This window comes from Stegostoma tigrinum, chromosome 9 (genome assembly GCF_030684315.1).
Source record: "Stegostoma tigrinum isolate sSteTig4 chromosome 9, sSteTig4.hap1, whole genome shotgun sequence".
Classification (NCBI taxonomy): Eukaryota; Metazoa; Chordata; class Chondrichthyes; order Orectolobiformes; family Stegostomatidae; genus Stegostoma; species Stegostoma tigrinum.
Genome location: NC_081362.1, coordinates 955,311 through 978,844, shown reverse-complemented (window position 1 = coordinate 978,844; position 23,534 = coordinate 955,311). Strand labels below are relative to the sequence as shown.

The window sequence follows — 23,534 nt, the reverse complement described above, 5'->3', positions numbered from 1 at the left end:
TTACATTGTTTCTGTAAATGTTGCAAAATCCCATGGAAGTCTTCAGCAACGGTCAAGTATATTTTCATGCTCAATTTGATTACACCTTTTGTACTTGTATCCTTCCTTCACCCCACCCAAAATGTATTAGAAAATTACATCCGGTGAATCCAGACACTAAATGGAGGTCAGGGAAAAGATGTGGTGACGGGGAAGACATTTTCATTTTTCTGATCTCAGAGATGAGTCCAATTAGCACTCAAAGCTAAAATTAAGATCAAAGTTTGTTTCACAATTATACCAATACTGTACTTTCATGGAAAGACTGACAGATAGATGATTTTGCTGTCGTGGATTTGTTTGAAGAGAGTCTAAGTTATAAATTGGTTTTATTGATAAACATGCAGCCATTAAATAATCATCACATTCTGTACAGTTAGCACTTCCTCCTTTGCAGTTGAAAAAAAACACGTTCTGGAGAATTGTTACATTTTCAAACATGGCCAAGGATGATATTAACCGAGTTTATTCACAGACAAATCGCACTTGAGGCTTTACAGGTAAATTGACATTGTTTATAGTTTCTATTTTAAAAACAATTTGGTCTTTTGATTGGAATAAATAAAACAGCAGACATTCTTTCACATAAACCACAGGAAGCACACATGCTTACATATATTGGAAAATGTTCAGCAATCTTCAATAGATTGGAAATAATCTGCTGTGTGTCCAGAATTTTAATATAATCTCTGGATTTTTTTTATGTCTCCCATTCTAAAATTTAAATAGCATCATCTTTCCATTCACAAATTAGATTTATTAAACAAAATCTACTTACATTCTTCTTTGAAGACATGAAATATTGCCCTTCACGATGTACAGTACAATGTAATCAAATGATTGATATTGAACCTCTAAAATTATCAGTGTACACGATTTGATGAGACAGCATCACTCTCCCTGCTAAAACTGTGCAGGGTGACATTCAATAATCTGTGATGTATGTAAAATACATTTTATTGCCCTATGATATACTGACTGATCTCCCCTGTTGTCATGATTACCACAGCTCATTTTAATTGGATCCATAATCATCTCCCAGGATTTCCTTTGATGAAGAATGGAAAGTTTCCTTTTTGGAAGATAGTTACATTTGAGACAGTGCAAACTGCAGAGTCCAAGACATTTCTGTATGTTCAGTAGGATGAATAAGAAAATCTGACCAACAGAATTGACACCTCCTAGGGATTTCTAGAATCCTTTGGACCCATTATGCTTCTCCCAGACCTGTTACTGGGGGTACGCTCTGACACACACTTTCTCACAGCTTATTAGCATTGTAACATCAATATGTGTGCAAATAAGATAACCTTTTACAACCATTAGAAATAGGCCTCAACTCTCAACCATTTTCCTCAAGTATTTTAGGTTAACATTTTAACTCGGGATCCTGCAGCCTGCTCCAAATTCTTATCATTTCTTGAGGACTTCTGCTGTGGACTAATATTAAGTTTTTATATGCACAGGTAACATGTCGGTCTTTCTGCATTATATCAAAAGTCCTGAAACCTTTGTGTTTTTCTGGAGCGAGGCCAAGTTTTTTAAGGCACATTCCAGTATACACATCATCAATTGGATAGAGTGTTACTTTATGTGACACATTATAAAGCCTCTTTGCCAAGTATCCAGAGTACAGAAACCCACCCCCACCAGCATAAGGAGGATACACTCCCTCGTATATACTCTCTGGAACATAGTATTTTAGTTTTTTCTCTCGATGAGGCCCTGCATTTGTAATAACATCACCAACAAACAGATCTTTGCCTTTGTCTTTGTCCAGAGTGTTCAAGTATTCCAGAACCTGTACAGTGTTCACAAAGACATCATCATCTCCTTTAAAAATGTATTCAATATCAGAGCATGATTTGCTTACCCATTCCAGAAATAACACTTCTTTCAGGGTTAGATTAAAGAATGTGTCCCTGTAATCCCACAAAAGAATATCTTTGTGTTGTTTACTCTCAAACTTTAGCATATCTGAGAGGTTAGGAAAATCATCTGCCGGAGACGACTTTCCCAGTAAAAAGATCCTAGCCACTGTCTTATTCCCTATAATTTCTTCTTTACCCCATGACTGACGTATGGCCTGCCTTCTATCAAAGTGTGATTCCAGTGACTTTATAGCCAACAGCAGTACAGGGTTATTCTGGCATTTGGTTGGCTGGTCAATTATTAATGGATAGGTCCTACATTGCAGGTAGGTTAGAAAATCCTTGAAACGATCCGGCAAAGAATCAAAATTACTGATCTCATCCTTTAACCGAAAGTTAGGTTCACATGTGTACATTGTTGTCATATTTATGTGGTCCATCACAGTTCGGTTATGGAGAGCAGCAGTAACAGGGTTGTATAACTCATCCAGTTTGTGTTGTTCTCGATTCCAGTACGGCTTAATATGCACCAATGGCTTCCAAAAGACACCGTTAGAAATGATGACCTTTTTGCTGGAGTTTCTTTCTTGGTGGCCACTGCGTGAAATCTCTATAACTATATAAATGAAGAAGTTTACCATCATCAAAATCCCCACCAGCTTTGTCCTTCTGCGTCCCACACTCATTTTTCATACCTGTTAAAAGAAAAATTAAACATTTACCAAACAGACAGAATGAGATACACAGCCTCTCGCCACCAGTCAGACAGCTTGTACATGAACTGTACTGAGTTAGGCACAGGATCAAATATCGGAAAAGTAACTGGGTTTCTGATAATTCAGACTAATTTCTGAAAATATGTTTTTAGTTCTGGTGACAGACAGAGCTCCAAATAAAAATCGCCACAATTCTAAGCAGTTATTTTCAAGAAGATATTTAAGGGGATGTTGCGAGGATTGGAAGAAATGGCACTATGAGGAAAGAGTGGATTGGCTGGGATTGTTTTCCTTGCAAAGGAGGCTAACAGCACAATTTGACTGAGATGCACAAAACTCTAAGGGGCCTGGATGTAGTGGATGGGAAGGGGGTATTTATCTCAGCAGGAGAAGTCAGTGATTAAGCAGCACAGATTTAATGTAATTGGCAGAAGGATTGGAGTGAAAATGAAGGCACTTCTTTTCCCCGGTGAGGATAAGGGATCTGGAACTGTCTGCCTGAAAAAGCAGCAAGCTTTGGTTTATTTAATTGGTGTGTGCACACATATCTGAAGGGCTACAGGGCTACAGATGAAATGTTATGAACTGGGATTAGGCTGGGTGTCTTTTTTATTGACCAATGCACATATGCATAAGTGCCTTCCTTCAGTGATGTTAACACTCTACGTTTCAACAATTTCAAATCTCTTGCTACTTTTCAGTCACTAATACTTCCACTAGATTCCTGGTCCAATTTTACCCTTCAAATTAAACAACAAACAACAAATGAATTCTGCAATGACAGGAACATGCTAACACCATTAATCAAAGTGGAAGTGGAATAATGCTGCACTAACATATCTGTGCAGAAACACTGAAATACAGACACTAAAGAAAAATAAATGCAAAAATCAAAATAAAGACAATAATAACAGCAGCAACAATGTAAATGGAATAATCTGGGTCTCTTAGGAAATATAAGCCCCCTAACCCTCAGCTAAGGAGCTGATCTTTGCTGCGTTTTACTGGAACAGTACAGATCATAGACATTAATTACTTGAAAAGCCAAGAGTGGCATGTGCAACTCCAAGTGATCTCTCCTTCCCATAACGCAGATTTTTCATGCCCACAAAATAAAACCAAAGATTCCATAAATCTGAAACAAAAACAAAGTGCTGGTGAAACACAAAATGTCTGGTAGCATCTACATAGAGAAAAACAAAGTTGGCATTTTGAGTTCGGTGGCGCTTTGTCAAAACAGTTCTGTTGAAGAGTCACGGGGTGAGAAACATTAACTGTTTTTCTCTCTACAGATACTGCCAGACTCACTACATTTCTCCTGCACTCTGTTTTTCCTTTCAAACCAATAACTTGCATCACCTGGAAGGACAGTAGATGCACACTCCAAACATGGACAAGACAACTGAATTTTAGAGGCAGGGAAAGAATGGCTGTCCTTGACATTAAGGCCACATCTGATCCAGTGTGGCATCAAGGCACTCTAATAAAACTGGAATCAAGGAACAAACTCTCCACTGGTTGGAGTCATAACATAGGAAAATGGTTGTTGATGGTGTAAGCTCAGTCATCTCAGCTCCAGGACATCTCTGCAGGAGGTCCTCAGGGTAGTGTCCTTGGCCCAACCTCCTTCAGTTGCTTTATCATTGACAGTCTCTTCATTATAAGATCAGAAGTGGGAATGTTTACAGAGGTTTGCACAATGTTCAGCACCATTCATGACTCCTCAGACATTGAAGCAGTCTAAGCCCAGAATCCAGCAAGACCTGGATAATATTTAAAAACTTAGATTGAGAGGTGGCAGTAATGTTCATGCCAGGCAACAATCACCTCAAACAAGAGTGAACCAACTATTACTCCTTCATTTTCAATGGTACTCCTATCACTGAATATCCCATTAATAACATCTTGGGGGCTTGCCATTGATTCGAAAGTGAACTGGGCCTGCCATATAAATGCTGTGGTTACAATTGTAGGTCAAAACTCGGAATTCTGCTCTGACTCACCTCCTGGCCTCCAAAGCCAGTCCACTGACTAAAAGGCACATGAAAGAAACATGATGGAACATTTTCCAATTGCCAGGATATATGTAACTTTATCAACATTCAAGAAGTTCAACACCATCCAAGACAAAATTATCCGCTTGATCAGTATTCCATCTGCCAACTTAAAAATACACAACAGCAGTCGCTTGTAATATATTGTGGAACCAGTTTGTATTAAGGCAGAGATCTAGTATTGTGGGGTAAGGCAGGGTTAATTAGTAATGTCACAGTCTTAGTGCTAGTAACAGCAAAAGATCCACTAGGGAATAGTGATCAGGACATCATTGAATTACTTGTTAATTTTGAATACTCAAGAATGTTAAATCTGAATAAAGCTAAATACCTATGTATGAGGGGGCAACTGGCCAAGTTTCAATGGGTAAATTAAGTACAAGTTTTCAGTAAATGAACAGCAGGCAATATAAAATAAATAATTCAAAATGTCCAACAAAAATACATTCCATTTAAAAATAAAAGCTCCACTAAAAAGGCCCATTGCACTACAATCAGACAATTAAAAACAATGTTTTTTAAAAGAGGAGGATCAAGATTTCATGAAAAACTGTAGGAAGTCTGAGGATTGAGAACGCCAGCAATGGGGTCCCAAAACTTGATGAAAAGAGCAAGAATGGAATAGGAGAGTACACTAATCAGAAGTACAACAACAAATTGTAAGAACTTTTAGAGAGGCATATAAAAAAGGTGAGTAGCTGAAGTAAACATGGAGGTTGCAAATGTCAGGGGGATGGGAACCTGTGGTGTAGTTCCAGTACACAGGAGGATGAGAGTAGGGAGGACATGGACAGGATTTCACTGTCACAGGAGTGTGCAGGGGTTTGGTGAGACCACAAGTGGAAAACTATGTTTAATTTTAAGGTAGGTTACACTAGTATTAGAGGCAGTCTAGTGAAGTTTTACTAAATTGGTCCCTGGGATGCATGTATTAGCCTCTAACCAAAGTATGAGTACAGAGGTTCTATATTCTCCTGAGTTTAGAAGAATGAGAGGTGATCTTGTTGAAATATACAAAACTCCAAAGGGGTTCATTAGAGTCAATACTGAGAGATTGTTCCTGCATCTAAAAGATGGGAATACAGTCTTAGGATAAGGGGATGATTGCTTAGGACCGACAGAAGAAGGAAATTCTTTGCTCAAAGAGTTAGTAATCTTTGGAATTCTCTCCCCAAAGGACTGTGCATATGCCATTAATTAATATATTTAAGGTTTGGATAAAGAGATGTAGTCTCTTTGGGCCTCGAGATATACGGGGAATAGGTGGGGAAGTACAGCTTATATCAACATCAGCCATGATATATTGAAGGCAGAACAGGCCAGGCTGTATGGTTTATGTGAAAACAGAAACATAGAGGATAGGACGGGGGGGGCATTCAGCCCTTCGAATCTGCTCAGCCATTCATCACGATCATGGTTGATCATTCAACTCGATAGCCTAGTCCTGTTTTTTTTTAATTTCTTGTGTTGACTCCCTCCATCACTAGCACTCACTAACAAAAGTGTGTACCATCTCCAAGATGCATTCCAACAACTTACCAAGGTTCTTTTGACAGCACCTTCCAAAACCACGTCCTCTACCATCTTGAAGGGCAAGGGCAGCAGATACACGGGAACATGATTAATCTCGGGTAACCCTCTAAATCAATTATGATCCTGACTTGAAAAATTCATCTTGTTGCTCCTTTACTGTTGTTGCGTCAAAATCTTCAAACTCAATTCCCAACAAAGCTGTGGACTTCGCTACACCAAATGGACTGCAATGGTTCAAGAGGCAACTTACCCCCACCTTCTCAAGGGTAACTCAGGAAGGGCAATAATTGCTAGCCAGCCAGTAATGCTGAGAAGAAGAGTATTAAAAAACAGCTTTCTTTTTCAATATAGCAGATCCTCTAAGGGTTCATTTGTATAATCTGACATTTTCCTTGATAATACATTTTAGAATTCAAATCAGTACATTCAAAAGAAAATTCAAAGCTACTCTGTGTTATTGTAGAGAAAAATAGCATTTATAATTGGTGAAACAATGAACATACAATAGAACTGAAATATGAGCAGGGACATGATGGGTGCTGAATTTCAAGCATGACATTTTCAATAATATTGATAATGCTCTGATTCCAAATAGTGTTAACTTTTTTTTAAACAAAGGGCAAAAAAATGACTAGACTGACAGCGACTTGTGACTTGAACAATTATAAAATTCCATCGGTTTCTGCCTCACTCACATCACCTTTGTAAGAATTATGTGCTTTTAAACATTGTTGCTTGTTCTCCAAATTTTAGGAAGAGTATTTTATAAATAGTTGCATTGGGTTTCGACAAATAAAAAGTTAACTGCTATGTAAAGAGCTGTTCACATTGGCAAGATTAGACATAAATAAAGGGGCTGATGTAATGATTAACCATAACACGTCATACAAAACTGGACGTTTATAGAGACAAAGACTAGGAAGTTAGAACAATTCAGAATTATTACACTGAAACTAAAACAATTTAAAATGATTGAGTCTATTGGTGGAATGTACAGTTTAATAATAACGCACAGAAAAAGGATGAAATGTAAAAATAGTAGGATAACAGTTATAGGAGATTTCAACGACCCCAACTTTAACAGGTATAGACAAAATGCAACAGGCCTAGAGGGGTACAGTTCTTAAAATCCATTTGGGAGTCATTTTTATGCCAGCATGTACAATGTCCTAAAAGTGAGGAGATGGTGCTGGAACTAATTTTAGGGGGAAAAAAACCTAGGGAAGTGGAAGAAGTGTCAGTGAGGAAACATTCTGGTGATAGTGACTGTGGTCAGGAAGATTTCAGGTAGTTTTGGAAAAGAACAAAGTTGAACTGGAAATAACTGTTCTGAATTGGGAAAAAGTTGAGTTTAATAAGACAAATCTGGCCAAAGTGGACTGGGAACAGCAACTTGTTGTAAAACCTAAAGGAGATTAGTGGGAGTCTTTGTAAAAGGAAATAGTGAGGGGGTAGGGCCAACATGTTCCTATAAACACGAAAGAGTGGGATCAACAAGTCAAGGGAATTGCTGAGGAATGTACAGCATTGGATAAGGAAATTAAAGGAAGCTTAATGATGGACACTGACGGCTCAAAACACCAGAAATCTGGACGCGCATAGATAATGCAAGGGATTTACTGAGAAAAGAAATCAGGAAAGACACTGTGGAGTAAAACTAAGGAAAATCCAAAGATTTTTTCTAAGTATACTAAGGATAAGAGGATAACTAAGGAATGAGTAGGGTCCATTAGGGACCAAAGTGGTAATCTGTACATGGACCTGGAAAACACAGAGGAGTTTTGAATGATTACTTTGCATCCGTATTCACTGTCGAAAAAGACAATGTAGGTGGAGAAATCAAAGAACAGTACTGTAAAAAACCTGAACGTATTAGCTGTTGCAGCAAGTTTAAAATTAGATAAATCCCCACACCAAGATGAGATGTATCCAAAGCTGTTCCAGGAGGCAAGGGAAGATATTGCAAGGGCCCTAATTTTCAAATCCTGTCTGGCTACAGGATAGGTGCCAGAGTACTGTAGACAGCCAATGTGGTGTCATTATTTAAGAAGGGTGTTAAAGACAAGCCTAGGAACTATAGGCCCGTGAGTTTAATGTCACTGGTAGAGAAACTACTGGCAAAAAAAGTTCTGAGGGACAAAATTTATCTCCACTTGTAGGCAAGGTTTTAGCAGATATAATCAGAATGGCTTTGGTAACAGGAATTTGTGTCTGACAAATTTGATTGAATTTTTAAAGGTGGTGGCTAGGTGTGTCAATGAGGGCAATGCAGTTGATACAAAAAACAAAGTTGCTGGAAAATCTCAGCCGGCCTGGCAGCGTCTGTGAAGGAAAAAACAGAGTTAACGTTTCGGGTCCGGTGACCCTTCCTCAGAACCGTTCTGAGGAGAGGTCACCAGACCCGAAATGTTAACTCTGTTTTTTCCTTCACAGACGCTGCCAGGCCGGCTGAGATTTTCCAGCAACTTTGTTTTCGCTCCTGATTTACAGCATCCACAGTTCTTTCAGTTTTTTTATTTATGCAATGCAGTTAATATTGTCTACATGGAATTCACTAAGATTTTTTTAACAAGGTCTCACACGGGAGACAAGTTATTATGAAATTAAGAGGGGTCAAGGCAATTTGGCAAAATAGATCAAAAAAAGGCTTACTGGCAAGAAGCAGTGGAATTGATGGCGTGGTGAATAGTGAAGAAGGGTGCCCTAAGCTACAAGGCAATATAGACAGGCTGGCAGACGGGCTGAAGATTGGCACATAGAATATAATCCTGAAAACTGTAAAGTGATGCATTTTGGGAGGACTAACAAGGCAAGGGAACACATATTAAATGGTAGGACCCAAGGAAGCACAGAGGATCAGATGAACCTTGCTGTTCATGTCCACAGATTCCTAAAGGCAACAGGACAGGTGGAGGAAAAGAAAAATGAAGAACTGCAGATGTTGGAAATCTGAAACAAAAATAGAAATTGGTAGAAAAACTCAGCAAGTCTGCCAGCATTTGTGGAGAGAAAGCAGAATGAACATTTCAGGTCTAGTGACTCTTTTTCAGAAATGATAGCAGGTAGTAAAAGGTTGGTATTTATGCTAAAGATGGGGAGGGTGAGGAGCAAATGACAGGTGGAGCCCAAGAAGAGGGAACAGTTAGGTAAACAAAGGAACAGGTAAAGGTCAGCCTGGAAGAATGAATTGCTGTTAATGGGGTCCATTAGGAGCTGACAATGGGTTGTTTGTGGTAGGAGCCATTGTGATGACAGAATTTGGTGTGTGGTTCTGGGGTAAGGACATAGGAGAAAGTGCTCAAGCTCTAAAATTGTTGAACTCCATATTGAATCTACAAGGCTGCAGGGTTCTCAAGCGGAAAATGAGACGCTGTCCTTCCAATTTGCGTTGAGCTTCACTGAAGTACTACTGCAAGCCTGAAACAGAGATGCTGGCCAGGGAACAAAGTGGTGTGTTGAAGTGATAGGCAATGGGAAGCTCAGGATCCTTTTTAAAGATAAAACGTAGGTGTCATACAAAGCAATCGCCCAGTCTGCTTTTGTATCCGCAGTGTAGAAGAGATGTGAGCAGCAAATACAGCTTTTGTTTTCTTTATTCATTTATGGGATGAGGGCATCACTGACTAAGCAGCATTTATTGCCCATCCCTAATTGCCCAGAGGGCAGTTATGAGTGAACCACATTGCTGTGGGGCTGGAGTCACATGTAGGCCAGATAAAGATGGCAGTTTCCTACCCTAATCCATTTAGTGAACCAGATGGATTTTTCTGACAATTGACAATTTATTCATGGTCATCATTAGATTGTTAATTCCAGATATTTTATTGAATTCAAATTCCACCATCTGCCATGGCAGGATTCAAACCCAAGTCCCCCGAACATTATCTGGGTCTCTGGATTAACAGTGCGGTGATAATAGGCCACTGGGCCATTGCCTCTCCTATGGAGATAGTAGACCAGACGAATGAAATGCAAGTAAAGTGCTGCTTTGCCTGGAAGGTGTGTTTGAGGCAATGGATGGTGAGGAAGAGAAAGTAAGCAGGCAGGTATTACACCTCCTGCAATTGCAGGGGAAAGTGTCGTGGGTGTGGTGATGTGCTGGGAATGGAAGAGGAGCGGACCAAGGTATCCTGGCGGGAACAGTTCTTGTGGAAGGCTGACAAGGACAAGAGGGGAATATGTGCCTGGTGATGGCATCTTTGATGTGAATCTTGGTAGAATGGTAGGAGGGGATGAGGACATATGGAGAAAGTGGGTAAGTAGGGATACCGAATACTTGCTTTTGTTAGTCAAGGCACTGGATACAAGAACAAGGAGATTATGATGGAGCTGTATATAATATTAGTTAAGGGACAGCTGGAATACTGTGTGTAGTTCTGGTTGCCACTCTATAGGATGGGTGTGACCGCACTAGAGAGCTATGCAGAGGAGATTCCTCAAGATGTTGCCTGGGCTGCAGCAATTTGGCTCTGAAGGAAAACAAGGCAGTCCAGTGTTACTTTCCCTGGAGCAGATTAGGCTAAGGATGGGCCTTACAAAAGTATCAGGTGCATAACTAGTGTAGATAGGAAGAAATAATTTCCCTTAATGGGCAATAACCAGGGACACAGATTTAAAGTAAGCAGCAGAAACCTTCACAATGTTGAATAAGTATTCAGATGAATATTTGAAATGCCATAGCATAGAAGGCGATAGGAAATAGGATTAGAAGAGATAGGTTCAGAGATAATGGGAACTGCAGATGCTGGAGATTCTTTGTGACTGGCATGAAGGTGATGGGCTGAAGAGTTTTTTCCAATGATATAAAATTTGACTCGAAGATTCAAAATGAATTGTATGTTTGCATGTGTTTGATTGTAATACCAAACCCTGATTGTAACTATGCCAGCAATGGTGTTTGCAAAGAGCAATTCAGAGGCTTGTAGCACAGTAGCAGTGTACCACAATGTCCCAAACCAGAATCCGACAGCCACAGAGGTGGTGTTGTAAAACACTCAAAGGATTTGATATATTTTAAAAAATCAATTCAGACTTCAAATCATCTGCATTTGTTAAATTTTGCTCATTATAACTTGGAACGTAGCTATTAATTGAGTAATTATGTCAATAGACCATTGATATGAATGGAGGATTGATCAAATTGATAGTTTTAGGAATAATGAGAATCAATTGATTTTTTCCAAAGATAGAAGAAATAATCCTGGATCTTCAAGCTAGAGATGGAAAATAGTGTTTTCTGAAAAAGAACAGCAAACAGTTGCACAGGTTCACAGAAGAAAGTATCAGACCCAGAACTAGCATTGACCTGTTCCAAGAATAATCAAGGTCTTGCCTGATTTCTAACTATTATCCTGTTGTTACGTTTTGTTTTATTGTTTTACTAACTCATTAATTATCTTTAATTTGTTACTAGAACTACTGTCCACCAACTATTTGGCTGGTTAACAATCCAACTGAATGCTTAAGAAACTTGTAGAACTTTAAAAATTTACCTTAGCTCATCCAATTTTATTTTTCTCCCCTCTTTGGCTGTTAGCTTACATTTGGCATATAATTCCACAGGTACCTTCCACTCATGGGCATCACAGCTGAGCAGCTCATCTAGGGTCGAGTGAAAATAATATCAACACACCACAATCACCCAGAGAGAGAGAGGATAGAGTCATGAAGATGTGGGGCACATAACATAAGTTAAAAAGGGGAAGGGTTGGATGAGCATGAGAGGTAGGGCCACGCAAGTGGGAGGGTGGTTAATGTGACCAGGATAGGGAAGAGGAGAATGAGAGGAATGATTCATTGGCTTCATCAGAACCAAAACCTATCTTAATGTTCCATATACCTCTTCAGGGCTCAATGCAATGGAATCACAATTTTCAGATATCAATTTTATCCTTCCAGATTTAGAATTTTAAAAGCCAGAGTTATCAGCCACGATCAAACAGCAGAGCAGATTAGATGGGCCAAATGGCCTAATTCTGCTCCCATATCTTGTGGTCTAACTGAGATCATTCATCATTCAGACAGTGAGAATTCCACTCAGAAGGAGCTCTGGTTTTCCAATTCAGTTACTTCATGTACAACATTTAACCATTCTAAAGGTATTACACAGCATGGAATGTCTCCGGGCTTAAAAATAAACTTTTAAAGCCATCATGCTGTAGTAACTGAAAAGAATGACATACATTACAGTGACCTACATAGTAACGCAAAATGCTTTACAGGAAACAAGGAAATGTCATCAATAATGAACATATATGTAAAGGCACAATAGGGAGAGGGAGGAAAACCATTTCAAACCCTTCTGTGGGTTGCAAAAGTGAAGGTAAATATGCAATGAAGTTCAGGAAAATGAAAAATGCAATTTATCTGAAAGGCTGACTCCAGAGTGCAGGCCCAGAACATCAGCAGTAGAAGCAAAGCACAGCTCAGAGTGTTCACAACTCTTGACACATGGAGCCAAGTAATCAGGATTTTGTAACATTACCTCTGGTGAATAGTCCACTCTGCAATGAATGAAGGTTCCAGCCACATTGCTCAAGGCAGCTCAGTCCAGTGGTAAACGACGAGAAAGTTGTTGAATAATATAACTGCACCAGCTTCTTAGGAATCGCCACAGGATTTCCACAGAAATTGACCAGTGTTCAATAAAAAAGACAATGTTTTCTCCTTATCAGCTCAATCTGTTAAAGTTTCAAACTGAATTACATGCAAATATGTAACTGCACAGGTTGGAAATCAGACTCATTCAAACATCTCTTCTCAGTTCACCAACACCCTTTCTTCCCCCAAAGCAGGAGCAGGGCAGGGGATGGATGGGTCACTAGAACACCTACAGGAGGCATCCTGCTTGCAGTCAACACAAAAGAATGGGATTTCCTTCCATATGATGGATATTATATTCTGTGCATTGTATTCCAAGAATTTTCTGTATCTGAAACAAACCAAACAACTTGTATTTATAAAGCACTTTCAATGCAAGAAAAATCTCAAGGCTCTTTACGCAAACCACATAAGGAACATGTCTAGTTGTCATTTTGAAAAGCTTGCTCAACAAGGAAAATTTTAACATACCTCTTAAAGGAGGGAAGTAAGGGAGGGAGGTGGAGGGGTTTAGGGATGGAATTCCTGAGTTTGGGCCAAGACAGTTGAAGGTGCAGTCAGCAGTGCAGTGATTTTAATCAAAACACTGAAGAGTGCAGAAACAGCAAAGCGCAGATATCTCACAGGATTGAGGTTGGAGGAAATTACAGAGACAGGGAGGGGAAAGGCCATGGACAGGTTTGAAAACAAAGATTTGAGTTTTAAAACTGATTTGTTGCTTAACTGGGAGCCAATGAAGGTCAGTGAGCACAGAGGTATGGAATGGGACTTGCTGAAAGCTTAGATATGGGCAGAGTTTGGATGACCTCAAGTTATAAAGCATGAATCAGGGTGGTATCCTGGAATTATTTAAAATAAACACAATTAAGAAGTGTGAAGAAAATTGAAGAAATGATCATCAATGCTAAATTCAGAACTGACTTTATCAGAAAATAGTTCAATACTTAATACAATCTCCCTGGGCACTTTTACTGTTGACACAATAAACAGCATTAACACTCACCTAATGAAGCACTGTCATCTTACTCTGAGCTGCTGTTTTTAAAATTGGTTTCCAATTTCACATCAACTTCAATAAAATCTCCATTTTATGATATTATAGATTAAAATTAAATTTAAAGATGTCAGTTTTATTATGCTGAATCCAAAACATTTTCAAATATTTGTCACACTTCGACAATTTTGGCAGCAAAAGTTGTTAAGAAAATCCTTGACTTAAAAGCTGTGTTCGGTAAAGCTTAATATTTTAAGTTGCAAATAAAAGTTTGTCAAAAAATTGTCAAACATGAAGGTTTTCATCAGAAGAATCTCGAGGAAGTACAGGAAATGATAAAGTCTGATACAAGTTCAGGAATTAGAAACTAGAACTCAAAATGTATCATTTGTCAAGATACAGCTTCTCAAAAGTGATCGTATCTCCACAACTTGAACAAAAACATTTGGCTTTCAGAAGTAACAAACCTTAAATGTTTGGGAGGTGAAAAATCTACCAAGATAAAATATTTTTAAAAAAATGACAGCAATAAAAATCTAAGAAGAAAAGGGCAATCTCAGTGCTTGGAATTTGGTTCTTACTTAAAAGTGTAGGGAAGGACATCACAGAAAAGGACAAAGGGCGATGTGCAGCATGAGAAGGAAAAGTATTTTGAACTCATACCCACAGCACTCGTGGTAAGAAATTCCCTAAGTTGGGGATTATTATGAAAAGTACACAACATTCTAGTCACTTGACTTACCAGAAAGTTTTAAGCAAAAACTAGGCTCCTTTTGATTGACTCTGCACCATATCGGAATAACAGTTTGTAGATTCTGTTCATTTCCTTCCAAAAGTCACTACTTTTCCAACACTTTTGAGGCATGCTGAGGTTGGGAAAGGCACTTACAAAATGTGCAATCATTGCTTTTTTCTGCAGTATTCTGCTCTGCTGTATTCAGATTTAAAGGTGGAAGGGGCAGCTGAGGAAAGCAGGCCAGGCAAGAATTGAGAAATGCACAGTGAAAGCATGAATCCAGGAGTGAGAAGGCACAGTGATTTCCCTGGGAATTGCAGGGCAAATGTAGGATATCTAGGAAAGCTGGATGAAGGAGTTGAAGAATGAAGGAATAAATTTACAGTGCTCAGTGCAAAATACCCAATTTTAGCAAATTCTGGCAATTCATAAATGAGTAGTTGGTAGAATTTGATTAGACAGAAACCTGAAAAACTCTTCCAAAAAGACTGCTGTCAGTTCAGTGCAACAGATGTTCCGGAATGAATGTCTCTTACAGCACACAACTGATTGGTATAAAAGCCAATCCCTTATGTACAAAACAGTTTGAACAGAATGTTAACTAACAGTTGCTGAAAGAGAACTGCTAATGAAACACTGACCCTAACCCTACTGGCAATTTGAGAGATGGGCAATTCCTTATTTGGTCTTCGTATCTGTGCCCTACTGATAGCCAGAAAATACTTTTCACTTGAGCATTCCTAACAAAGCTCTATGCACTTAGATATAGTAGGAACTGCAGATGCTGGAGAATCTGAGATAACAAGGTGTAGAGCTGGATGAACACAGCAGGCCAAGCAGCAGAGGAGCAGGAAGGCTGACGTTTTGGGCCTAGACCCTTCTTCAGAAAATTATCAAAATAATGGGATTTTATATAACCACCTGAGTAGACAGGCAGCACGTGGATTAATATTTCAAGTCAAGCTGCCTGTACTAACCAGCATGATCAGGAGCCTTAGAACTGGTGGATAACAAAATACTTTGCTAGATTGGAAATGCTGTGTGAGCAGTTAAAAGAATTGGTAAGAGCTTTCAAGTGCACATTGTTATTGACTTTAAAAGAATCAGAAAAAAGATCTTTGAAAGCCACAAATACTTCCTTTGTGACTCCACCTTAAAATTTAACTCATTCCAGGAAAAGTAATAAATGCAGTTGCATGTGGAAAATTCTAGTCATGAAATATTAGCAGAGACATTTTGTATTTTACTTCCAAGCATGAGCAAAGCGATTGCATCATGTTTTAAATATTCCCCAAACTCCTAAGTGCCCACGTTCTTTCCTGCCCATTTTAGCTGAAATTGTGAAATGATATTTCCTGTCACAATCACCATGCCCCACTTTTAAAACTGTCCTCACAAACCCATCACCCACCTCCACAAAATGACCCTTAATGATTATCCTCAAAGCTGCTGTGATTTCCAAAGGCCTTGAATAAACGTGTTCCTATTCACTTTGACATGTATAAGCATATTACTGAAACAAATAACATGCAGAAGGAGATACTGACAGGATGTTTCATTTCTTGGCAGAATCTAGAGACAGGAGGCACGGTTTAAAAACCAAAGGTTCTCTATTGAAGACAGAGATGGGAAGGTGTTTTCTTAAAGGCTATTTAGCTGTGCAATGATCTTCCATTGAGAAGCAGCACAAATGAAACTAGAGTTAAAACTCCACTAGGAAACAATGGCCATAGCATTTAGCATTCAGTTTGAGAGGGAGGAATCAAATGTACTAAGCATAAATGAGGGTAATCACAAAGGAATAAGGGCAAAGCTGGCTGGACTGGACTGGTAAAGAAGGTTAGCAGCAAAGATAGTTGAGGAACAATGGGGGATGTATAAGAAAATAGTTCAAGGTTCACAACAAATATGTCCCAGTAGGGAAGAAGGATTCTAGGAAAGGGATAAGCCAATCATGGTTATCCAGTGGTTAAGGATAGCATCAAATTAAAAAAAACATACATTGTAGCAAATGTGATAATGGGAACTGCATATGCTGGAGAATCCAAGATAATAAAATGTGAGGCTGGATGAACACAGCAGGCCCAGCAGCATCTCAGGAGCACAAAAGCTGATGTTTCGGGCCTGGACCCTTCATCAGAGAGCCTCTCTGATAAAGGGTCTAGGCCCGAAACGTCAACTTTTGTGCTCCTGAGATGCTGCTGGGCCTGCTGTGTTCATCCAGCCTCACATTTTATTATCATACATTGTAGCAAAGTTTAATGATAGGCCAGGCATGTTAAAACCAACAAAAGGCAACCAAGAAAATGAACGTAAATGGTGAGGGCAAAACTGCACACAACATTATGACAGACAGCAAAGACCTTTTTCAATATATAAAAAGGAAGAGAGAAGCCAAAGTGAACTTAGGCCCCTTGGAGAATGAGGAAACAACGGGGAAACAGGAAATGGCAGAAGAGTTGAATAAAATCTTTATCAGTCTACATAATACAACGCACCAACACCATTCCAAAGTTACCAAATAATCAAGGAGCGAAAAGTGGAGAGGGAATAAATTTAATAACTACCACTAAAGAAAATGTAGTAAGCAAACTGATGGTGCTTTGGATAAATAAGTCACCTGGACCCAAAGGGGTGAATCCAAGGATATTGAAGGAAGTATAGAAAATCCTCTGTATCTGTGAAACCATAAATTGTGAATTCACCTATCTGCACCAAAAAATAGCAACAATCATGTATCTGCAATTTTAACCTATTTTTAACAAATTTCACTTTCACGAATTTCACCATTTGCGAGTTCTTATGAACGGAACCCTCGCAGATATGGAGGAATGACTGTAGCTAAAAAGTCAGAGATGTGCTAGTTGTGATCTTCTGAGAATCCTTGATTCTGGCAAAGTCCCAGAGGACCAAAAGACTGCAAATGTAACACCTTTATTTGTAAAGGGAAGCAGACAAAAAAAGCATGTAACTACAGGCCAGGAAGTTTAACATCCATTATTTTGAAAGTGTTAGAGTCTATTATAAAGGATGTAATAGCCAAGCATTTACAAATACAAATGATGCCCAAACAGAGTCAGCATGGCTTTCTTCGAGGAAATAACAATCAGAATGGGGTTGGCCAACTAATAAAACAGAGTTGGGTAAGGGGGGCATTTTCAGTCAATTTTCAGCTGGAAAAGCACAGCAGGTCAGCCAGCATCCTAGGAGCAACGAAGTCAATGCTTTCGGCCGAAACCCTTCGTCAGGATGAAGTGAGGTGAGGGAAGCCCAGAAATAAATTTGGGGGGTCTGCGGGGAGCGTAGGCAGGATGGAGATGGGTGGATGCAGGCAGGGGGTTATTGTGGTTGGTCAGTGGGAGAGGTGGAGCAGATAGGTGAGTTGGAAGAAATGGGCAGGTAGCACCTGGAGAGATTTTGAAGCTGATGAAGTCAATATTCAGGCCATTGGACTGTAAACACTCAAGGTGAAATTTCAAGTGTTATTCTTCCTGTTTACATTTGGTGTGGGGCAGGTGTAGCACCTACTGTGGTTGCAGGGAAAGGTACCAGGTGTGGTGGGTGTTTGGAACCGATGAAGAAGTCATGGAGGGAACAGTGCCTGTGGGAAGTGGACAGGGAAACATCCTTTTGGTGGTTGGGTCTGATTGTAGGTGCCGGACATGTCGGAGGATGGTGGAGTGGTACATGAAGACTAAGGGGGCTCTATCCCTATTGTTGTTGGGTGGCAGGGGTGGGGAGTGAGTGAGTGAGTTTCAGGACAGAAGCACAGGAAATGGGGGAGATGCAGTTGAGGGCATCCTTAATAATGGGGAGTGGGCAAGAGGAACTATGGTCCCTAAAGTAGAAGGATAGGTGGAAGTTCAAGAGTAGAACATCTCATCCTGGGAGGAGATATGCTGGAGGCAGAGGAATTGAGATTACGGGATACCATTTTTACAGGAGGGTGGGTGAGAGGAGGTTTAGTCTCGGTAATTGTAGGAGTCAGTAGGTTTTCAGGGTGGCAACCTGTAAACGGGGTGTGCCACTGGCATCAGTGCTGGAGCCATAATTATACACAATACAGGAATGCCTTGAATGAAGCAAAATAATGTTCATTAGTCAAGTTTGCCATTGACACAAAAATAGTTTGGAAGACAAATGGTGAGGATAACAGAGGGTTAAGCAAGTAGGCAACAACTTGACGGATAAAGTCAGAGTGATACAGCACAGAAACAAGTCCTTCAGCCCAATTCGTCCATGCTGTTGCTAAAATGAACAAGTCCCACATTCCTACATTGGGCCCATATCCCTCCAATTTATTTCTATCCATGTTCCTGTCCAAATGCCTTTTAAATGTTGTAAGTGTACATGCTTCTACCACTTCCTCTGGCAGTTTATTTGGTACACGTGCCACCCTCAGTGTGAAAACATTGCCCTTCAGGTCTGTTAAATCTTTCCCTCTCACCTTAAAACTATGCCATCCAGTTTTGGACCCCCCACCACCCCCCCCCCACCCCCCCCCCCCCACCCCCCCGCTACCTTGGGAAAAGAACCTTGGCTATTCATCTTATCTATACCCATGATTTTACAAATATCTAAAAGATCGTCACTCAGCCTCCTAGGACTCCAGTCTTGTTGCATCCTAGTAAATTGGTTTTGCACCCTTTCCAATTTAATAACATGGAACATAATTTGGGAAACATGAGGATATGCACTTTGAAAGGACAAATGGAGAAACTGAATATTACTTTAAAAATATTGAACAGTAGAGCACAGGAACAGACCCTTCAGCCCACTGCAGTGACATGGCTGCAGAACAGAGCGATTCAGGAGTCCTCTTGCGTGAATTACAAAATGCTAGCATCCATGTTCAACAGGTAATAGAAAAGGCACATGGAATGTCAGCATTTATTTCAACGGGAATGTGGTATAAAAAGCAGGGAGATTTTACTAAATATTTTACAAGGCCATCAGACCACAGCTGGACCACTGTGAACATTTTGGGTCCAACTATCTATGGAAATATGTGCTTGTTTTGGAGGCAGTCCAGAGAAGATTCACTCAGCTGAGGAAACTACCTTATGAGATTGAGGATTTAGAATTTAGAAGGTTGAAACATACAAGATAGTTGGGGAACTTGACAGAGTAGATGTCGAAAGACTGTTTCTCTTTGTGGGAGAGTCTAGGTCCAGAGGGCTTAATCTCAGAATAAAAGGAATACATATTCAAAACCAAAATGAGATAAAATTTCTTCTCTCTAAGGATTGTGAATCTGTGGAATTCTTTACCACAGGGGGCAGGTGAAGTTGGGTCGTTAAATATATTCATAGTTCTTGCAAAGATTTGTTGCTTGGGTTGTGGATGAGGTTGTTGGCTTACTTGCCGAGCTGGCTGGTTATCATACAAATGTTTCATTACCATGCTCGGTGACATCATCAGTGCGGCCTCCAATGAGGCAATGTTGTTCTACTTCACTTGGTATTTATACGATTTGGTCCCTTAAATTAGGTTGCTTGTATTTCCAGCTCTGTTCTACACGAGTCTGTACATGGGGTCTAATTCCACATATCTGTTGATTGCAGTTTGGGTTGAAAACCTGGCCTCTAGGAATTCCCATGCGTGTATACGGTTGGCTTGAGCTAGGATGGTCACGTTGTCCCAATTAAATTGATGGCCTTCATTGTCCGAGTGCACGAAGATGAGGGAATGTTTATCATGTCATTTTGCTGCTAGCTGGTGTTTGAGTATCCTGATGGCTAGTTTTCTTCCAGTTTGGCCGACAATGTTTGTTGTAGTCATTGCAAGGCATTTTGTAAACTATGTCGGTCCTACATGTTTTGGGTAAGGGGTCTTTGGTCCTTGTGAGTGTTTGTTGTAGTATGGCTGCAGATTGTGATTGACAGATTTTTAATCAAGAGTTCTGGGGAAAAGGCAGGAAGGTGGAGTTGAGAATTATCAGATCAGCCAAGATCTCATTGAATGACAGAAAGACATGATGGACTGAATGGCCTAATTCTGCTCTTGTTCCTTAAGACCCTATGTAGGTACTTTCCTAATTTCTGCCTCTAAAACAGCATGGGAACAGCCTTAACCAATGTCACACAATGTCTCCATATAGCATTGGATGTGGTTGATCAATGAATCTCCTGTCATTCAGGTCCACAGTGCTGCCCTTTCTTTGTTACAACACTCTACCCTAAACAGTTTTGGCCCAGTAACTTCTCTATCCACATGCTTACATTGGGAGATTCCCCAAGGATCCATCATGAGTCTACTCCCTCTACCTATAAACTGTTCACTGGAGACATTATCAAAAGCCACAAGGTCTGCTTCTGCATGTAGGCCACCTTGAAACACTCCTCCCTCTTCACCCCTAACATAAACAGACTGATTGCAACTTTTCCAAGCTGGAATGTTGCACAATTTCTTCTGGATAAATTCTGTGAAGGCCAAAGTCAATATTTCAGCTCTTGTTGCACGTTGTATACCCTTGTCACTACCTCCATTTCACCCAGCTCTCTCCCTGGCCACTGGCTCAAACAAACAGGTTGCTTGCAACTGCAGCAACCAGATCAACTTCAAGCTCAGACCACTTGTCTTAACCTCTCTTCCTTCGGTTCTATTAAGTATCTTGGGGACATTATGACATTCTAAGGGGAATATAAAAATTATTGCCCTCCAGTGTACATTAGGGCATTTCAACCATTTCCTGCAATATGGCTATTGGGAGCAGATTGTAATTGAGCTTGCCAATTACCATTTGAATATAAAACCTCTCAGCCTGTGACATTGCGTATGAAAGGCAGGTGGAACCAACCACATGTTTAAAACAAAACATCTTTCTCATCATGTAGTGAATGTCGCACAAATTATAGAACGGTTACAGTACAGAGGGAAACATACTTGTGACGAATTTGTGCCTGCTACCATCAAAAACAATTTAGCTAGTCCACTACCAAACAGAGGTTCAAGCGTGGAGTTACAGGAAAGCTCTGACTATCGCCACTGCCTTTATGTGGTAGTGAGGTGAGAGTATTGGTATTGCTCCAAGCCCAATCTGCCAGCACAAAATCTTTGGTTTAAATACCAATTATCCAATGCAGGATGCCATTTTGGAAAAGCTGTCAAAACTGGCACAGGGAAGGACCGTACTGAGGCTCATGAAGAAGGTAGAGGCTGGTTAAATTGTCTAACAGCATTAATTGACAGAGACTAGCTGACTGGAAGTAAATATGGTGTCAACTCTCATTTCAAGCACCATTTAAGGGATACTCACCACAAATGTCCCTTTTTTTGGCTTTGTAAAGTTTATTCATTTGTGTGTGGGACTATATTAAACCCTTTACATAGGCCCACATACAAAATAACTTGTAGGGACTGAACTGTGTTCAGTCGGCATGGGAACTTGTAGAAGATGGGCAGCAGTGCAGCTCAAATGGAATACCACTTGTTACTTAAAGGAATATTCATTATTTTGTGCTCATTGTCACTGGAGGTATAAAGAGGATTTTTGGGCTCTCAGGAAATTGAGGGATTTGGGAAGTGGGCAGCAAAGTGGAGATGAAGCCCAAACTTAGACATCATTGTATTGAATGGGGGAGGCAGCTCAACAGGCTGAATGGTGTACTCCTGCTCCTTTTTCTTGAGCTTGTAGACAAAATAGATAAACTGCCCTCATCAAAAGAAGTGTTCAGACTTTGAGAACATTAACTTGACTTAAGGCAAAGAAGCAATGGAGGCATGAGGCAAAACTTTTTAATGCAGCAAGTAATTAGGTTTTGGAATGCACTGCCTGAGGATGTGGTTAAGGCAGGTTCAATCGTGGCTTTTGAAAGAGAATTGAAATAAACCCCTGAAGAGAACAAAAAAAGTGAGAGCTACAGAATAAAGGGATTACAACAGGGAGATAAACTGTTCTTAGAGAGAGCTAGTATAGACTCCAGGAGTGAATGGCCTCTTTCTACGCTGTAAGCATTGCTTATGGGGCACATTTTCAAATCTTCAGCAACTTAATCTCCCAAAAGAGAGAGAGACAGCTCTACAGGGTTATTGGGAGGGAGGGATGAGAGAGTTCTTTATCATGGGAGTCTTCCTCAGAAATCCTTGATTGCAGGAGGAATGAGACAATGACGCAAGGCCAGGCAGAGTAGCACCAAGATAACAAAGTGTGAAGCTGGATGAACACAGCAGGCCAAGCAGCATCTCAGGAGCACAAAAGCTGACGTTTTGGGAGACCCTTCATCAGAGAGGGGGAGGGGGAGAGGGTTCTGGAATAAATAGGGAGCGAGGGGGAGGCAGACCGAAGATGGAGCGAAAAGAAGATAGGTGGAGAGGAGAGTATAGGTGGGGAGATAGGGAGGGGATAGGTCAGTCCAGGGAAGACAGACAAGTCAAGAAGGCGGGATGAGGTAGTAGGTAGGAAATGGAGGTGCGGCTTGAGGTGGGTGGAGGGGATAGGTAAGAGGAAGAACAGGTTAGGGAGGCGGGGACAAGTTGGGCTGGTTTTGGGATGCAGTGGGGGAAGGGGAAGAACTGGGCTGGTTTTGTGATGCAGTGGGGGGAGGGGAGAGGAGATTTTGAAGCTTGTGAAGTCCACATTGATACTATTGGGCTGCAGAGTTCCCAAGTGGAATATAAGTTGCTGTTCTTGCAACCTTCGGATGGCATCACTGTGGCACTGCAGGAGGTCCAGGATGGACATGTCGTCTGAGGAATGGGAAGGGGAGTTAAAATGGTTCGTGACTGGGAGGTGCAGTTGTTTGTTGCGAACCAAGCGGAGGTGTTCTGCAAAGCGGCCCCAAGCCTCCACTTGGTTTCCCCAGCGTAGAGGAAGCCACACCAGGTACAATGGATACAGTATACCACATTGGCAGATGTGCAGGTGAACATCTGCTTAATATGCAAGGTCATCTTGGGGCCTGGGATGGGGTTGAGGGAGGTGGTGTGGGGGCAAGTGTAGCGCTTCCTGCGGTTGCAGGGGAAGGTGCCGGCTGTGGTGGGGTTGGAGGG

At 40.5% G+C, this 23,534-nt stretch overlaps 1 protein-coding gene across 5 annotated transcripts in view; it reads right to left on the bottom strand.

Annotated features, from left to right (window-relative positions):
- Positions 1–351: 351 nt before the first annotated feature.
- Positions 352–23,534, bottom strand: part of b3gnt2b (UDP-GlcNAc:betaGal beta-1,3-N-acetylglucosaminyltransferase 2b) — a 32,433-nt gene continuing 9,250 nt past the window's right edge. The window contains exons 2-5 of one of the 5 annotated variants that reach the window (XM_048536672.2): positions 12,698–13,144; positions 11,706–11,814; positions 4,630–4,789; positions 352–2,605 (exon numbers count right to left, since the gene is read on the bottom strand). In XM_048536672.2, the coding sequence (XP_048392629.2) occupies positions 1,409–2,596 (1,188 nt within the window). In that variant the 5' untranslated portion in view covers positions 2,597–2,605; positions 4,630–4,789; positions 11,706–11,814; positions 12,698–13,144 and the 3' untranslated portion in view covers positions 352–1,408. Of the gene's footprint in view, positions 2,606–3,662; positions 3,762–4,629; positions 4,790–11,705; positions 11,815–12,697; positions 13,145–23,534 lie in introns of all 5 variants that reach the window. The other 4 variants (XM_048536671.2, XM_048536670.2, XM_048536673.2 and 1 more) reach the window with 4 other exon arrangements.